The sequence below is a fragment of the Anguilla rostrata genome, chromosome 1, assembly GCF_018555375.3.
Source record: "Anguilla rostrata isolate EN2019 chromosome 1, ASM1855537v3, whole genome shotgun sequence".
Lineage (NCBI taxonomy): Eukaryota > Metazoa > Chordata > Actinopteri > Anguilliformes > Anguillidae > Anguilla > Anguilla rostrata.
The window spans coordinates 76,703,415-76,722,345 of NC_057933.1; the positions used below are offsets into that span (position 1 = coordinate 76,703,415).

At 49.0% G+C, this 18,931-nt stretch overlaps 1 protein-coding gene across 4 annotated transcripts; it reads right to left on the reverse strand.

Moving 5' to 3' along the window:
* Positions 1-413: 413 nt before the first annotated feature.
* On the reverse strand, positions 414-18,155 carry grhl3 (grainyhead-like transcription factor 3). Of its 4 annotated transcripts, none has more exons than XM_064302106.1 (16): positions 17,955-18,155; positions 14,506-14,683; positions 14,236-14,300; positions 13,098-13,389; positions 12,533-12,672; positions 12,168-12,324; positions 11,221-11,332; positions 10,834-10,928; positions 8,645-8,803; positions 7,352-7,430; positions 5,990-6,129; positions 4,484-4,515; positions 4,071-4,171; positions 3,788-3,873; positions 3,250-3,314; positions 414-1,675 (listed from the first exon to the last, which is right to left on the reverse strand). In XM_064302106.1, the coding sequence occupies exons 1-16, from the start codon at positions 17,969-17,971 to the stop codon at positions 1,561-1,563; spliced, it is 1,833 nt and encodes a 610-aa protein (XP_064158176.1). In that variant the 5' UTR covers positions 17,972-18,155; the 3' UTR covers positions 414-1,560. The 4 variants fall into 4 exon arrangements, with proteins under 4 accessions (XP_064158176.1, XP_064158168.1, XP_064158189.1 ...); XM_064302098.1 differs by having other exon boundaries at positions 4,484-4,518; positions 17,955-18,151; XM_064302119.1 differs by having other exon boundaries at positions 12,584-12,672; positions 17,955-18,149.
* Between the last annotated feature and the right edge of the window lie 776 nt (positions 18,156-18,931).

The following is an 18,931-nucleotide window of genomic DNA, read 5'->3' on the forward strand; positions in this document are numbered from 1 at the left end:
GTTCTGACCTCCACGGGAAGGTCATTCCACCATTGTGGAGCCAAAACAGACAGGAGATGTGACCGGGAAGCGCAAGTGCAAAGACGGGGGAGGTGCCAGGTGTCCGGAGGTAGCGGAGTGGAGGGGTCTGGCTGGCATGTAGGGTTTTAAGATCTTATGGAGGTATGCTGGGGCTGATCCCTTGACTGCCTGCTATGCTAGGACCAATGTTTTGAATTTGATGCGAGCCATGACAGGCAACCAGTGGGGGGTAGTGAGGAGAGAGGTGACGTGGGAGTGTCTGGGGTGTCTGAACTCGGCCGACCGATGGTGTAACTTCATCGCTCACTCAGTCACAAACATTCACGTTTGTAGGGCTGGCCCCGCTGTTGCGATCCAGCCAAAAAGGGATGAATGAAGTGACTACAAGAAATATAATTTTTTAAATTTTATTTTCTTTAAAAAAAAAAAAAAAACAGGCACATTGTCAGTAAAAAAAAAAAAAAAAAAAAACAACAAACAGCTTTGGCAACACAATACAATACAGAGATACAAAAGCGTTGAAATGTTGTGAAGTCCCATTTGAAGAGCAGGCCTAAACCTTCAGCGAATAAACTCAGCGATGGATCTTGAAAGGGGCCCCCGGTAAAAGTAATCTCAGTGGTTCACTTTCTTAGTGGTTGTCATGAACTGGAGGGGCGGCCACGCCGCGGGCGGTGGCCGGAGCCGTCGCCAGCGGCGCTACGAAACAAAGCCCGAAATGTTTGCTCGCGGGCCCTCGACCGAGTTTGAGCGAAGGAACGCTGCCGAGGTGCAGGCTTCCAGAAGGAAATGTGTGACTTTGGGTCTAAAAAGCCTCTTGTTGGCTGTATTTAGATCTGAAAATGACAGGCTAGCAACAAAATCGGCAGTGTTAAGCCAGTAAAAAAAAAAAAAAAAAATCATATACAAGCCTCTAATGGGAGATACTACAGTGTAAAAGAAATGTTCATCACACAAGTCATAAGCAACCTCACCATCCCCAACACTTTGTTTTTCTATGAATATGTTTTGCAAAAAAAAAAAAAAAGAAATTTTAAAGTATTTTAAGCAGCGAGAATGGCAGCTTGAAAAGGGAATGACGCGATAACGTACACTTTTGGCTAATTTGAAATAGCAATAGCTCCCAGCAAGACATCAGTTCATCTGCTTGTCCGCTGGCAAAACAGCTCCCTGTGCTCATGATAATTAAGTCTATTTACATATAATATTTACAGCATATTAATCATAAATGCTTTCACGTTATAAAATATTTGTTACCCCCCCAAAAAAATAATAATAATTATAAAATATCAAAAGGGGCTATTAGATGAGATATATACAGTGGCAATGGTTAGCATCTGTTTGAAAGCCCGGCTCTGGTGCTGAGCTGGTCCTCTGGTCAGGTTCTGGAATTCCGCGGGCACTTCGACAGGCCTAGGGTCCAGTCCGATTGGACATCTGACGCCGGAGTGACAGTGCTTTTTAAAAAGTTTTGAAATTCGGCAGGTAGGCTCGGAAACCCACGGAACTCCTCTGGGGTCCCAGTGGCCTGGACCCCAATTACAACTCGGTGAGAGTGACCTGAAACTGCCCCATGGCCTCCGAGACCTCCATCAGGAAGGCGGAATGGTTGCTGTAGTGTTCGATGATGTTGTCGTCCATGTTGACGAAAATCCTGAGGAGACACAAGCGACAGGGAGAGGGGAAGTTAACGCTACGTCCTGCTCCGAAGGGACTGTCCTGCTCACATTCATTTGCACAAAATCTGCTCAGTAAACAACATACAGTGAACACCAGAAGCACTGAGTGTGAACTTAAGACAGTGATGACATCGACTGTCTTCTAACTCGCAGTGATTGTTCGCCTTCGGCGCTGTTTTGGCACGGCTGTGATGGTTGATGATGTTCTTTCAGGAGCTTTAGAACATTGCTCCTTTTGGATTCTCCTACAGCTTAGAGAGGACCTGTGCACTTAGCCTGAAAAATCTTACATTTAATTATCTGGAGACTGAGCAAATAGGTTGTTGGGCTCGTTTGGGCTCGTTTGATGTTAGCGTTTACGGTTGACGGCAGGACCCTCACTGTGAGGGCAAGCGTGAAGACACCTCACCGCCCAAAAAAAAAAAAAACGAAACAAGAAAAATTCTGTTCATCAGAGCCATGTTATTTGTGTTGCTAATGAGCGAGCTGCCAAACTCCGTCTCTGCCCGAGGGAAGAGGATGACTTAAAGAACGAGAAAATGTCACGGAACCTGTAAGTTTCCTCTTCAGGATGTCATCAGAGCCATCGCCCTCAACGTACCCCCCTCCTCCCCCCCCCGGGATATTTTAACACCAGTCAAGCGTACAGGTTCTCCTGCAAGTCATGGTGACTAGGCACCAGATGTGATTCGTGATCAACTCAAATTTCGGTTCTTTTCCATTCCCTCTCCCCGAATTTAGAACATTTTTGTTGCCTGGTGATCTGCACCCGCTTTCTTTATAAACAGTCCTACGCGTTCCTTTTTTTAAAAAAAAAAAAAACCCCTGATCCACCCATTCCCCTGTGGGGCCTGCGAAGAACCAAAAGCAGAGCAGGGGAACTTGCGTGGAACATTGTGCGCCAGATCTGCTTCAGTGTCTTATACTCCCTGCTTTCAGTCTAATATTTGTGTATCTGCACAGAAGCCCCCCCCCCTCCCCCCACCCCCCCTCCTCCCGGTCAGCACAATGCAAACGGCCCATAATCCTTTGCTCAATAGGATGGCGCCCTCGCTATCGAATCAGGGCCATCGGCCATTATCAGAATGGGCGATCTCTTTCCGCCGTGAGGGCGCGCACATAAACCGACGCAAACCGCGAGGACTTCCTGGTGCTCGTCTGCTCATCAGATTGGCGGAACGCAAATAAGAAAAACAATCGTGTGACTCATCCCGCCTTAAGTTTTGAAACTCCTCTCTGTTGTTTTTTTTTTTTTTTTTTTTTTTTTTTGAAAGGTGCAATTATCACATTCCTCGAGATCCTGCAGCGCCTCCCCTGCCCACAGGTTTATCCGCTTCGCCCTCCGCTTCCCCCCCGAAGGCTGGGCTGACATGAGATTAGCTTCTTCTTCAACAGGTTCGTGGAGCGGGGTCGCCCTAACCAGGGGGCCGTATTTTCGAAGATGCCTGTCCTCCCCTGAACGGGGCCGCTCGTCCAATCGCAGCGAGCGACGACAACAGCCCCGCCTCACCGCGCATGGAAATGGGATGGGATTTTTTTTCGCTCTTACCCTCTTTTGCATTTCTTGTAGATTTTCCCGATTGTCTCCTCTTGCAGGTTGTACTTTTCTGAAATCTGTTGGTTTTGGAGGGAAAACAAAGAAGAGAAGAAAGGCGTCGATATTAGCGTCAAGCCAACGGCGGCGGTAACCCTCCTATAGGCTGCCGGCCACTGTGACATCACAATCACCAAACACCCCCGTGCTATTAATACTGTAGCTTATTCTTCTGCCTAGTTTGTTTTGCAGAGGTTAGGTCAGAATAGTGTTCACTGTGTGAACTGTGTTCTTGGCTAGAAACAGCTGTACAAAATAAGTATTGTACCTTACGGAACCTGCGTTTAGCAGTTGTCTATGACCACGAAATGCACTTTTTGCACGTCGCTTTGGATAAAAGCGTCTGCCAAATGAATGTAATGTAATGTAATGCAATGACGTGAGAGTGAACCCGGAAATGAACAGCTGCCAGGTTGTTGGCGAAATCCTCCATGAACGGTTAAAAACGATGGGGGATCGGGGGGTATGGAGGGGAGGTGGATAGGATGCTTACCGCCATCTTGAGCCCTTTGAGAGTGGGCGAGCTGAGCATGAGGGCGTCGAACACCTCCTCGGCCTCGGTCCGCACGTACAGAAGGACTGCGGGTGGGGGGGGGGGGGAGAAGGACAGAGGTTAGCCCCTGGCGTGTGGGGGTGCGGAACAAAAAAGGAAACGACGGTTGTTTATCGCTGATATTGGGCCCGAGACTGGTGCAGGAAATAACCCCCCCCACCCCCACCCCCACCCCCACCCCCACCCCACCCCACCCGTCCCATCCGCTCTGTCCCGCCCTTACCTCTCTGCTGCTCCTCCTGCCGGGGGTGCTTCGTGGCTGGGGGGCTGCACTGCTCCCCGTTCTCAGGGTAAGGGGGGCAGATTCTCCTTTTCAGTGAGTTCCTGGAAAAAAAGATGACAAAAACGAGACTGGTTAGCCATGGCCTCACGAAAAAACATTGCGGCTCTTGTTGCAGAATGAAAGCAAGCCGGATTTCAAATGAAAACTGCCAACAGCATCTCGCTGTTGGAATTTCCTTTGTGCCCAAGCCACTCCACACAAAGACTGAGCAAAATCACAGGACATTAACCGACATTGTCAAAACAGGTCCTCGTGGACAGTAACTGTACGCTTACAATATGTAACATCAATGTACATACATATGTGAGCATATGCATTCGAGTGTTTAACGGTGGAGACGAAAAGATCGTTACCTTTCAGCGTCCTCCAGAGTCACAGGGGGGTTCTGCTGTCATGGAAACGGGAGAGAAAGACACGGTCAGAGATGTAATGGTTTGCGACACGGCCTCTTCACAGAGAAGACAGCACACGCACACACACACACACACACACACACACGAAAGTCAGGGGTGAGCCACCTCCCGCCACTCGCATTATGCAACCTTCCTGCGTCAGGGCTCAGGTGTTGCGAAAGTCGAGCGGCCCAATACCTCTATGGTATGTTCACTCGGTGCGCCCTCAAATTCAAGCCCCTATCCCCCCCCCCCCAAATCATGTGTGTCTAAACCTTCATACGTGAAACAAAAAAGATTATTATTGTTTATTTTGTGGTGTGGGTGTGGGGCGTGGGGACATTGAGGAATGTGTGTATTTTCTTCTTCTTCTCTCTCTTTGATATGAGCCGTGTCGTGGTGACAGTGTCTGGCCCCGGAGGACAGCAGAGGGCTTTGAGCCTCACTGAGAAACAGAAGACACCTGCAGGACAGCTTTTACCTAACGCCCCCAGGCCCAAAAAGCCCCCCATCCCCACCCCCACCACGCCCCTTTCCCTGCACAGCCATCATTACCCCCCCTTACAGTCCTGCACTAAATTCTTCCCTGCAACTACAATGAAGAGGAGAGATAACCAAGGTGGTGTGCTGGAATGCAGTCCTTATCACACAGGTGAGTTACACACGCACTGCCTCCCCCCTACCTCCCACCCTCCCTGCGCCGCCCCCTCCCCCTCCTCCAAAATTTCCAGACTGTGGGAAACTGGCCTGCCCAAACAACACTCCACTCAACTTTCTGTCAGCGAGTCTGAAAAGCACCTCTTCAGCACTGTGTGATGAGACAGCGCGGGGACTCCTAAGTGTCGTGTGTGTGTGTGTGTGTGTGTGTGTGTGTGTGTGTGTGTGTGTGAGTGCGGTGTGTGTGAGTGCGTGTGTGTGTGTGCGTGTGTGCGTGTTGTGTGTGCGTGTGTGTGTGAGTGAGTGTGTGCGCGTGCGTGTGGGTGAGTGTGCGTGTGTGTGTGTGCGCGTGCGTGCGTGTGTGTGCGGGTGTGTGTGTGTGTGTGTGTGTGTGTGTGTTTGCGCGCACGCTGCTTTAATCTGAGCTCTGACAGGTTAATCTCCGCTGCAGTCAGACTCCATGGCCCCACTTGAGTTTCATACTGAGGAAATTCAACAGCGTGCCAAAAAGGAAAAAAACCTTCTGCCGCTCTTCTGATCTGAGAAAGTGCTTTTCCTCCCGTCCCAGACTCGTTCCCCGTCCCGTCCCCTCCCTCCTTTCATTCCTTCCCACACTATTTTTTCCCACACTTTTTCCCAACTTTTTTTTTTTTCCCCCTCCTTTCATTACTTTCTAAACACCCCCCCAGGGGTCATAAGGATATGGATATGACTCAACATCCCAGACTCCTGGGAGAGAGAGGGAGGGAAGAAGGGAGGGAGAGCGAGAGATGGGGGGGGGGGGGGGTGTTGGGAGGAGGAGAAACGTACCAGGCCAAAGCGCTGCATGTTGGAGAAGTGCACCTCGGGGATGAACAGCACAGGCTGGGTCACCAGGTCATCCAGGGCTTTGAAGTACGTGCAGTCGCCTCCGATAGAGCTGGACACCACTGACTGCTTACTGCTGGAATCTGTCAAAGGGGGAAGAGGGCGGGGGGTTAGTCAATCAATCAATCAATCAATCAATCAATCAATCAATCAATCAGTCCACTATTTATAATTAAGTTGGCACAGAGCACTCTGCAGAGGTCCTCGGTCCATCGTTTAAGAACCACGTGTCTGAAGTCTGCCTGAAATGCCTGTAATGATGTTGGAATTTGGACTTAAAGGGGACAGGTGTTTTTTCTAGCGGCCATCGTCAGAAAGTGTCGTCTTCAATAAAAGATTGATAGTGCGGTCATCTGTAGAGCCTGGATCGACTGCCGTTTTCGGTTCAGAAAAATAAACTAAACTGAACATTATGGGCTTTTATCAGTTCACAGATTTCTCTTCCGAACGCTCAGAATTGAAAGCGGAATTGCTTCCAGCCTCGGTCGTCTGCGAGGTTCGCGCAACTTTGGGGACCCACAGAGCGGGGCGTCCCGGTTAAAGGAGACGGGCCTGGAAGAGGAACGAGAGCCAGACTCGTGGAAAGACAGGCTCCGATGCGTCGAAGGCAGCGATTACTGTCCGGATTGGGTTACAGTCTGGTTTCGCTCGGAGGGCTCGGCGCGGCTCGCTTAACCGCTCAGAAGAGCGACAACTCGGACCCGAGAGGCGCACTTCAACAGCTCGCTAATCCACAGGTCTCATCTGGTCTTTTGCAGAGGCCCTTTTCAAAAAGGTTTCCTTGGGAATGCCTTGCAGTGCACAGCGCATGAGCACCAGCAAGCTCTGGCAGCCTGCCTGCTTCCTCAGAATAATAAAAAAAAAAAATACTGCAGAAATTTGTCTGTAAGAAAATACACCAATAAATATTTGTGGCTTTGTATGCCTGACACTCAAGTTTGTGACTCAATCAATTGCTTGGGTCTAGGAACCACACTTTTTTAAGTTTAAAGTTTTTTAAGGTATTCACCTTCCAAAGGTGGTGTTTTCTTCAAGGACTGTTGTTCAGTGTTTGACTAAGTTTTGTTCAACACACTGTACTTTCTTGAGCATTTAGTCGAAGAAACACATGTCCCTTTTTATGAGCAAGAACAAAATGAACAACCAGGTTTTGTTCAGAAGTAATCGCTCTTTGATTCTTGCATTCAGCCTCATTATTAATGAATAATTATTAAGTGACGTTTCATTTCTTTTCTCATCGGCAGAGATGAGCCGTGCTTATGTTAAGAAGGCAGTGACGTCACACGAGGAAATGGGGCAACTTACTGTTGTTGCTGCTGTCGCTGCTCTTGACCCTCCTTTTCACCCGTTTCCTCTCTTCGTCCCTCATCTTCCTCTCCGCACCCTGGTGGGTAGAAGCATTGCATGGGAGTCAGCAAAATGATGGGGTCAGAACTGCGATTTCACGAAACCTTTTAAACACCGTGTGCCACTTGTATTCTGCGCAACGGTAAAACGCCCACTAAACTTTTCTCTTTTTTTAAAGGGATACACGGCTGTCTTTGTTAGCATCGTGTCTGGCTGAACACGCCTCGAGACGTTTTCCAAAGGTCGCGAGCAGCCAATTAAATAAGTCACTCGGAGGCCAGTTTACAGGAATGTCCCAGAACATTTACTGTCATAAAGTGCAATGAGAATCAACCCAGAGGACAAATACCTGGTCTTCAGAAAGTACAGGAATTGTGGGTAATTACCACCGCAATTTCATAGATTTTGTACTTGTCTGAAAGACAACAGTGGCAACTGGACTAAACCAAAACTACAGCCAGCTTGCTGGTTTGTTTGCTGCATTATACACTCAGTAATGCTTTTTTTTTTTTATTATTACTATTGTTATTATTTTCTGTGGTTTTTAAGAACGATTATGTGCGTGCGGAATAGCAGTTCAATGTTTTACTTGAGAGTAGCGTGTTTCTGGCTGTAAAGGTTGAGTCAGTACAGCACGCGGTAAAAAAATAAATAAATAAATAAAATCCCAATGGCGCACTCCGTAACGTTCTTCAATCACAGAAGAGCCCTTTCTCTTTGCCGGAAAAAAAAACCGGTCGAGCGCAGTGTGTCAAAACAGCGCGAGGTGCAGACACTCCGGTGAGACAGGTGAGGTCAAACAGATGGGAGAGATTAGTTCAGCGCTGTCGACGCTGCCACCAGCTCGGCGCTGTCAGTTATCTGATACAGGGGCAAGGTCGTCACGGCTGCTACGCTCGCCATTTCTACTCAGTACAGGGTAGATTGGGATGTAGTAGACAGCGTTGGTGGGTTTAAAAAAAAAAAATCTATATACTGTATATATTTTATAACTGAGCTGCGCTGATTTGGAGTCGCTTTTGCAGCGACGCCGCCCGTTTCCGCAGACGTATCAGATACCGGAATACGGCAACGGTTGAGAGAAAATAGATTGGGCCATGTTTTTTTTAACCCGGTAACACTCAAATACAAATACACAGGATGTGAATAGCTGGTTATTATAGTTGTTTACACTTCAACTTCCAGCTCATCACCCCATGAAATAGTGACAGAGACATAGCCTGTGTGGGATTGGGGGGGTGGGGTGCTCACCTTGTCGCAGAACACTTTGACCTGGCAGGCCGCCCGGTGGATCAGCCTGTTGCTTCCCGTGCTGTAGTCATAGGTGTCGATCTGAAGGTTCAGGGGGAGACCCTTCACCCCCTTCTGTGCGGAGAAGTCTGTGCTCAGCGAGTTGATGCCGATGTACACCTGAGAAAGACAGTACCACGACAGACGGTGAGACGCACGGTGGCGGGCGAGACACACTGCCACCTGGAGGCCGGAAACGGAAGGGCGCCAGGCGGTTTGTTTTGGCACAACCGAAGGCTGCCGCATCGCGTCGATTTGCCGCCGCCTCTTAAGTCACGAACAGAGAGTGGCATGCCAAACCGCACCCGCTAATTGGGCAGTAAAGTTTCACCTGCGCAGGATGATGACTGTACTACAGATTTCCTCATTAAGGTACAATTAATTGGCAGGCTGGGGCTTGTCTAAGTTTGGGAAAGAAAAAAGAGTGAACTGGGTGGGCATTTGAAAGGAAAACAAACGCCTTGATTTATACACCCAGTTAATTTCTTTTTTTTAAAAAACATTTAATTTCAAAGCTGCTGGTCTGTAGCGTATAATGGGCTGGTGACTGGCCTCGTAACTCTGAGGTTGCAGGTTTGATTCCCAGGTGACGCACTGCTGTTGCCCCCTTGGGCAAAGGCACTGGACCCAAGTTACTTAAAGTAAAATATGGATCTTATGTGAGAGAATGTAAGAGCTGTGTAAGTCACTCTGTATAAAAGCCCCTGCTAAACAGCTAAAGTAAATGTAAAAAAAAAAAAGCATTATTAGTATTATTATCATCGTATTATTTCTGCAGTGTTTGGATGCCCAGGCTCTCTGCCCGTGCAGTGTTTGGCGCCTCTGTCTGTGACCCCCCCCCCTTGCCCCCCCCCCTTCCCTCGCTTCTTTGAAATGTACGCCATGTTCTTCCCCGCAACCCTGTGAGAGCAGTTGGCCGGAGGCCGGGGAGCAGCTTCCTGTTCCTACGCCTCCGATAAGACGGGAGGCAGGTGCCTTCAGTGAAAATGGAGCGTGACTCCACCACCCCTGGCCCTGCCCTCACCCCCCCTCCCAGCACCCCTCCCCCCCTTCTAAAAATCGCATTCACATGAACATATGCTTTACTGGAACAATTGTTCAAGGCGTTCAACTTGCAGTGATGCTCAAACAGGCGCTGCCACCAATTAACAAAAATAAATGGACACGTTTATAAAATTACGACTGGGCTTAAATATATGTTTAGAAAATGACAACAGCGCTGAATAAAAAAGTCTGACTGTACATAATAAGTACAGCACTAATAATGCTAGTAATAATAGTTATATGAAGAAGGTGATAATCTCTCTGTCTCTCTCTCTCCCCCTCTCTCTCCATCCCCCTCTCTCTCTCTCTCTCTCTGCCTCTCTCTCTCTCCCCTTTCCACCCTTGCTCTCTCCCCTTTCTCTCTCCCCCTCGCTCTCTCCCCTCCTCTCTCTCTCTCTCTCTCTCTCTCTCTCTTTCTCTCTCTCTCTCTCTCCTCCCCCCTCCCTCGCCCTGCTCCCAGTTTCGCTGTCCCGCCCCTGAGACGCCCTGGGGGCGAGCGGAGGATCAGATTGAGTGCTGTGGTGACAGGCCCCCGGGGCAGGTGCATGCCTAGGATTCCGCTCTCCTGGTGACGGGCGGGCGGGCGAGCGAGCGAGCGGGGCGAGCGAGCGGGACGGGCGAGCGGGCCGAGGGCGGGCCGAGGGTGCGATTATGACACCATCGCCCTGCTTTCAGGGAAACGCAGGACTCTGCCGGGTAAACACGCAGGGCGTGTGCGCATAGCGAAGAACCTGCCTGACACGCAGCGTGTGTGTGTGTGTGTGCATGTGTGTGTATGTGTGAGTGTTTGTGTGTGTGTGTCTGAGTAAGTGTGTGTCTGTGTGTGTGTGTGTATGTGTGTGTGCGTGTGTGTCTGAGTGTGTGTGTGTGTGTGTGAGAGTGTGTGTGTGTGCGTGTGAGTGTGTGTGTGTATGTGCCTGAGTCTGTGTCTGTGTGCGTGTGTGTGTGTGCGTGTGTGTGTGCCTGAGTCTGTGTCTGTGTGCGCGTGTGTGTGCGTGCATTTGTACGTGTGTGTTACTCGTACTTCTGACATCAAATCAAAGACCGCCCCCCTCCCCACCAGCTCCCCCCCCCGGTTGGCTCCTGGTCCTCTCGGGAGGCCTCACCTTGGCTTCCTCATTGGTGTTCCAGATGAAGGACAGGGCGTTGAAGGCCACTTCCTCCACGTTGCTGATGCCGCTCAGGACCTCCTTGTAGTCCGCTAGGAGGGAAAAAGAGCCGTTAATTGTCCGTTAGGTTCAAAAATGGCCGTGGATTTTTAACATTTTTTTAATTAAAAAAAAAAAATTTTAGCAATTGGAAATGGTATTCGGCCGTATACAGTGAGGACGTTGTCGCTGCTCATCAGATTTAGACTCAGTGTCATTGTTTTACTTTGTTTGTTGCTGCTGTGATGGGTAATTCGATAGCTTTTTTTTTGTTGTCGTTGACGCTTTGCAAACGCGAGGTCCCGTCAGTGTGACGGTGTGAGGGAGGCGGCCGCTGCTCCTTACCGATGTCGATCACCCTCTGCTTGATGGTGGGCTGCCGGGCGTGCCAGTGGTTCCAGCACTTGAGCTGGACCTCGGCGTTCTTGTCGTTCTCGAACACCGCCATGATCACCGTCTGGAGAGATGGAGGGAGGGAGAGGGAAAAAAAGGGAAGAAGGGGGTGGGAAGAGATAGAGTGGGAGAATGGAGAGAGAGAGAGAGAGAGAGAGAATGAAATGGAGAGGGACAGAGATAGATGAGAGAGAGAGAGAGAGGGAGAGTTGAAGGGAGAGAGAAAAAAAGCATAGGAATGGATGAAGAGATTGAAAGAGAAAGAGAATGGAGAGAGAGAAAGCGACAGAGAGAGAGAAGAGGTGTTATTTAAATTGAGCACGTATGAACTGTGTGCCACTGGCTGTGACACTGGGTTGATTAATCACTGTGATTCGCCCTTGTGTTTGGGTCTTAGCCGTGTGCCAGTTCGGTGTGTGTTCCTTTCTCTACCTCACAAAGGGGAGCTGTCACTGGCAGGCAGTGCATCTCCTCCCTTCCTGATAAAAAAAGAAAAGAAAAGAAAGAAAGAAAGAAAGAAAGAAAGAAAAAATAGAAAGAGCCACGCACGGCCCAGGGACCAGAGAGCGACACGGCAACGGCAACACTGACCCAGCGCAGACCCACTCCAAACACCTCCTCACAAACTGGAGAACGGAAGGAGCTCCCATCAGGAGAGAAGAGAGAGGGAGAGAGAGAGAAAGAAAGAGTAATCTAGTCTACTCTTATCTAGTAGGCACTACGGCATTTTTAAACCGCTTTTTTTTTAACTGAAAGGAAGCCTGCATTCTTTTAGCGGGAACCGGGGGGTTCACGTGAGCCTGCAGGAAGCCGCCGCTTCGGGAAATAAAAAGTGGTCGGTATCCCCCCTGTTGTGATGTCATCAGCGTGCGACGGGGTTCGTCTGGGGCGAGACCCACCTTGACTTTGCTGGAGGAGAGTCCGGCGGCGCTGTCGGCGCCCATGCCCTGCAGGGTGATGGGGTAGAACTGGCCCTTGTTCAGGTAGACCATGGGCATTTCGGTGGTCTTGTGCTGCGAGGCTCGTGGAGCGCCCAGGATGAACTGAAAGTCGTTCCTGCCGGACGGAGGAATATCGGGGGGGGGGGGGGGGGAGAGAGGGGGGGTTAGCTTCCTAATCTCCAGTCAGCTAAGGCAAGCGAGACTGCTGCTACCGCCTCAGTTACCGGACTTGTCTTACGACGATCTCGCTTAAGCAAAAGTTTAAAAAAATAAATAAAATAAAATAAATACGTTTTTGATCGAAAAAGAGGGGTGTAAATTACCATGTAGGCACGCAGTGAACAGTGCTGTTCGGGACGTCCTGCGGTGCGTACCTGTATCTGTCCGGGGGGGAGTTTGTGTAGGAGTCCGAGTACACCGGACTGGTCTGCTCGACGAGGAGAGGGTCACTGTAGGGCAGGGACTGTTTGGGGGAAGAAAGAGACTGTCATGAGGAGAGGGAAAGAGAGAGAGAGAGAGAGGAACCTAAGAAGCACACACTACTCATCCTTAACTTGAGAAAGTGAAGGCATCTTTCAGTACATTCATTGTGTTATCAGCAGATCCCTTCACCTTCTCTTTTTTTTCCGGCTATAATATCCATTTTTGTTCCAGCTTGATACACACTGAGATTTGAACCTGCAGCCCCCACGAGTTGAGCTACAAGCAACCCAAGTTCCTCCACTTCACATAATAATGGAATAATCTGTTTTTTTTTTTTTTTGTTGTAAATCGCTGTAACACGATCTAATCAGTGCGTGGGGATCTAATCTTTAACGTCAGGAAGATGGCTAACGGCTAACGGTTGGCTCGCGATCGTTCGGGGAGGCGGGGGGGTGCGGGCTGTACCTCGGGCCTGGCCTCCATGTAGCCGGTGTCGCTCGCCCACTTCTGCTGCGCGGGCGGGGAGAGGATGACGTCGAACAGGTGGTTGATGGTGTGGCGGTCGTAGGCCTCGGCGCCGGGCACGATGAAGTCGTCCTGGTGGGCGCCGTGCTTGGGCGGGCACAGGGGCGCCAGCTTCTTGTTGAGGTCCAGCGCCTCCTGTGGCTGGGAGGTGGACATGCTCTCGGACAGCAGCTTCATGATGTGGGTGGGGCTCTCCAGGGCTGCCAGGTCCGGCAGGGTGGTGCTCAGGCTCCTGATGAGGACACGGGAAGAGGGAGAAAATGGCCGTCAGGTGTGTTGTCCTCAGGCTAATGCTAATTGCTAATCTCTTTTATAATCGAGGCGTAATTTGTCTCCTCATTGTAGCTCATAAATAAAACTCCAGCTGAGTTTTAATTGTTGCGCAAATGTGTGTTCCGGTTTTTTTCTTTCTTTTTTCTTTGCTTTTTTGTTCTTTTTAAAAAATAAAAAAAAATCACAAGACAAGTGTGTTTAACCGGGTTGAGGATTTGTGGTGGAAACCTTGAGAAACCTGTGAGGATAGTATCTAATCCCATTTCATTCATTCACTCTTCTCTGTCGGCTTTACCTAAGGAGAAACAGCAAGCCCAACCAAAGACCCATTCTTCCCAAAACAAAGATCCCTCACTCAGAAGCAGGCTAATTTCTGCAGTGACTCATAGATTCAGGCGCGGGATGAGGTGTACCATCTCTTAATCCCCTTCTCTGTGTGTAAAGTTTGGATTGTCCTGTCACCTGAATGTGACCTCTGCAAAGCCCTTGCTTTCTGCAGCTCAGTTCGAGGAGGGTGGAGGGTGGGAACCAGTCTTGACACACACACGCACACACACACACACACACACGCATGTGCACACCCACACACACACATACATGCACACACACACACACACACACACACAGACACGTGCATGTGCACACACACACACACACACACACACACGCACACGCAGCTGTTCGGCTACCCACTCCTGTTCCTCTGAACAGCTCATGCATCTTGCTTTTCTGCCCAATCAAACCCTGAGACAGGCCATTGTGGCGCAGGAGCCCTGAGCAAACAGGCAGCGTGAGGCTTCCTTACCTCTCCAGGGGCTTGTACACACTGCTGCTGCGGCCACAGGCCACCATCTTCTGGTCTTTCTGGCTCTTAAGACGGGTTGAAAAGAAAGACATTCGTAAATATCACAAAATCATTTTGCATTTTTCCTGATTGTTGAAAACATGTGTTTGCTTAAAGGGCCGCTCCCCCCCCCCCCCCCGACGCCATTCGAAGATGTTTTTGGCCGGACGGGCCTTGGCGTTTTTTTTTTTTTTTTTTTTCCGGGTGTGATGTCATCGGACGTGTCACTACCTTGAAAGGGTCGCAGAGCAGGGAGATGGCGGTGACGTCGTCCTCGCTGCTCAGCCGGGCCCGGGTCCGGTCCGGCTCCGTCACGGACCCGTCGACGTACGACTTCCAGGTGTCCATGGCGTAGCTGTCGTAGAAACGCTGCGTGTTGTAGCTCTCGTTTTGCAGAACCATCAGAGATCTGTGGGGTGGGAGGGACTTCAGTGATTAGCATTGCTGCGGTACATACATTTACATACATGTTTTATTTATTTGTTTTTTTTTATAAAAAATCTTTTATTTTCTGCCCAATCGGAAGATCGAGCTGGAGTTCCGATGAGACACTAGCTCCGGCCTGAGCTTCTGATTGGACAGAATGTTGTTTTTGTGGTTGCTGTTGTAATCTGTGATTTTTGTTCCCGATCAGAAGCTCAGGATGGAGTTCCAATGGGACACTAACTGTCGCTACGGCCTGGACTTACACAGTCCTTTTCTTTGGCTCCCCTCAGTGACTAACACACACTTGCTTTCAAAAAAAGACTGAAACAGGAGTTTAGCCTCGTTCATCAGAACTGTGAATTGCCACTTCAGCCAGGCGCAACGTAAATACATATCAAATGAATGGACAAATAAAAGTAATCATCGGGCCTTCACTGGGGTATTATTCTGAGCTGACTCAACTAAGCCTCACGGTGTTGCAGCCACCTTAAAGGAAAAAGAGAGAGAGAGAGAGAGAGAAGAAAGAAAAAAAAAACCGACAGTGGTGCGGTACGGGGAGCTGCGTTTTTTTTTAAACAGCACGCCTTTCCGCGCTGTAGCCCCAGGCTACGATGGTTTCGATTGCAAAACCACAGCTTGTACAGAGAAGCTGAAAGTGTCGCCGCATCAGTGCTGGGGCAGTTCAACAGACAGCTGCGCAGCGTTTCGCTAAGCCACCCACGCACACGCAGGTACATACATACGCACACACACGCACCCACCCACACGCATACGCACGCACACGCACGTGTACGCACGCACAGGATGCTGGTTGAACGCTGATCGACTCCTTTTGCTGTTCCTAAGCCGCGTTAGGTTACGTTATATTTCAGGTGGGGGGGTGGGGGGGTGGGGGGGGGAGCGGGGGGACACATCGACTGCTTGTGATCCTGGAATATTTCTGAGGATGTGGTCTCGTGAGCCACAGACTAAAATGTTCAGTGTTCATTTTACTCAGTTAAGTTTTTTCCACAATTTAATGTTAAATAATCTGATGTAAAACGTGCTCTTTCAGAATTTAAGACTGAAATTTTTACTGACTTTACTTCAACAGAAATGAGTTCTTTTCCATAGTAGCGGCTGGGTATGAGAAAGAAAAAAACTTGTCATCAATAGGTTCTCATTCTCAGCCTCCCCTTAAGTTTTACTTAAAATCAGCAGTAAGTTTTGTCACACAGAGGTCCCTTACGTGATACGTTTATTTCATACAACATTTATTTTTATACGCAGTTCCATGAGCTATCGGTCTCACTTCTCCGTCAAGTAATTTCTTTAAAAATCAAATTTGACCCGGAAGACCCGACCCTGGAAGACCCCGGAAGACACGAGCAGCCAATATATATATATATATATATATATATATGTTTTTAAAACAAAGGGAAAGAAAGAAAAAAAAGCCCGAATTGGTTTCAGGATTTGTCGCATAAGCAAACGGATGAATTTCCTGTGGGCTGGGAGCACAAAAGGGCTGGGACCTGGGGGGGGGGGGTTTGTTTGAGCCTCTCCAGGCTACTGGGCTAATCCCCCTGTGTGTCTCCCCGCTGGGTTTGCCAAGCAAAGACGGAGCGCAAACAGAGCCCGGTTTACCCATCGCAGACACGCAGCCAGCCGCGCCGACGCAAGGAAAAGGCACGATTTTAGGCAACTGAACACCTCGGAGGGAATGATTTAATTAGCTCCCCCCTCCTCCCCCCTTTTCCCACACACCTCACACCCACCCACCCCCCCACCCCTGCCCTTAAGGAAAAAATACCAGCATTCCTCTTAATATGTCCAAATGTATTCTCTGTTGTAGTTTCCGAATGGGAAGAGTGCAGTAGTTTAGTAGATCTAGGTTCCCCCCCCCCCCCCCGCTGCTGCTGTTGCTAGGCTTTCGCTCGGCCCTGTGGGGAGGCCGTGCACCTGCTCGGCGAGCGCACCTGCGACTCCTGGGAGAGAGCGCAGGTGGAATTCCGGCACAGGTGTGGGCCCTGTGAAACGGCGCCGCGGCGTCACCGCTCCGCGGCCCTTTGCCTGACCATCGAAACCCGGTCGGCCTCGAGCTCCTCGAGCGCCTGGAAGTGACACCGTTTCGCGCGCTTCAGGTGGACTCGTTAAATAACGCAGGAGACACAGACGTGAAACACTGTGTGCCCGATCGCCCCTGGCGGCTTCAGATGCTGCACGTAAGGCGCTAAATGCGGAGACCTTTTAAAGGTAACCCAGCCACAGGTTAGCGCGTGTGTGTGTGTGTGTGTGAGAGAGAGAGAGAGAGAGAGAGAGAAACGTGAGTCAGGGATCACTAACGCAGGTTTTTGGGCTTTTGCGGGCTACCCATTTCCTCTCCTGCTTTGTACACACATCCCCCAAGGACAACGTCAACACGACCCCTCAGAAGGGGAACATCTCTGAAACTCAGACGGGTCTCAATCTCAACCTCCCCCCCCCCCCCCCCAAGCCCTCCGCTGGCTTTAAAAAATTTTTTTTTTACTGTATTCCCAGAGAGAGAGAGAGAGAGAGAGTGGGAGAGAGAGGGAGAAAAAGCTTGGATCATCTTTCCCTATGAAAGAGCATCCTGCCTTTTTCCTGTCTTTTTTTTTCTTTAAATCTTTGTTTAAAAAAAAAAAAAAGAAAACAGGTCTCAAAGTGCACCACAGTAAAAAACAGGAGGAAAAGAGACATCCAGCGTTACTCATATTCCCGTGATAGCCCAGGAGACATATAGCTCATCTGCCAGCTTTTTGCACGCTGCTGCTGTGTTACCCTGGAAGGATACTCAACAACGCAAAAAAAAAAAAAAAAAATGTTTTGAGCAAACTTGTCTAGTTTCGTCTTTCGCCGTGAGCCAGAGGGTGACTAAGGGACAGTTTTCCCACCCGCAGTACTGACGTACGCCATGCACGGCACGCTCCAAACACAACACAACCAGACTGTGCGTTTGCCTGGATTCATTTCTCTGCGAGCAGAGGTAACTAATGAAATTTAAAACAGTTTAAAAAATAAAAATAAAAAGGTTTTTTAAACCATTCCCCTTCGCTACATTACTTCAAAATTCCAAAAACAGAAAAGATTTTTTTTTTTAAAAAGAACATTTTTCAGTTTACGTTTAAAGCTCCACAACGAGCAAGAAAGGGCTCTAATAAAAATTTTAAAAATAAAAATAATAATAATAATGATTAATTGAAATAAAGAATCACCACAGTGAGCGTAATAGGAAATCCACACTGGTTACTCACTCAAACTCTTTGGTCATGACTTCTTGCAGAATCTCCAGAGATAAGTTCCTTTGGGTCCCTGTCAGTACTGAGTGTGTGTCCAGCAGAAGGAAAGAGTGGTTTCTCCAGGGGGGGAAAGGAACGGTTTGAGTCCTACCTGCCCTGGTGCCTCTGCTTTATTTTTTTCCGCCCTGACAGGTAGATTCCCTCACTCGCGTCTGATTGGCCGGGAGCCTGGAGACAGGTGTCTTGATAGGACAGGTGCAACACCCTTAACTCTTTCAGCGACCGGGAGGATGGGACAGGACCAATCCCTGGGGAATCTTTTGGAAATGAGAGGGGGCGGGTCACTTTTTTGCAAGTGAATCCTGAGTAATGCTCCCCGCATCTCATTAACACCTGAACCGTGAGGTGAGATTCGCTTCCAGGCAGGTGTGAATGGCTCCTTATTCACAACGAGAAACTAAAGGGGCTCATTTTTTAGGATGATGCTTTAAGATGTTAATAGTATTCGGTATCAATTTTTTGTTGTTGTGGCTTTCTCTCTTGCTCTCTTTCTATCTCTCTCGCTCTCTCTTTCTCTCTCTCTCTCATGTTCTGAGATGAGTGTGGTTTTGGCCTTTTCACCCCGGTGTCTTAAAACACACCCGTGAGATTGTCATCTCATATGACAGGAGCATTACTGCTGAGCTTTCTATAAGTTTCTGTTTTCTCTGCACGTTGATGCATTCTGATTAAGGACGTAGCCCTGCTAATTTTATTTCATTTTTTTTTTATTAAACAATTACAGCATCTACAGTTTCCAGCATGGGATCCTGTAATATTTTTTGTTATTGCCTTCTGGTATTGCATGAACTTTAAATAACTTTGAGAGGCAATATCACAGGATTTGTCTTTAAATGAGATGCTGTGCAATTATTTACTATTGGAATACATTTTCTTGTGAGGATAAGTCTTGGATTTCACACTTTTGCCCAGGATTACTAAATGCAGTGCAC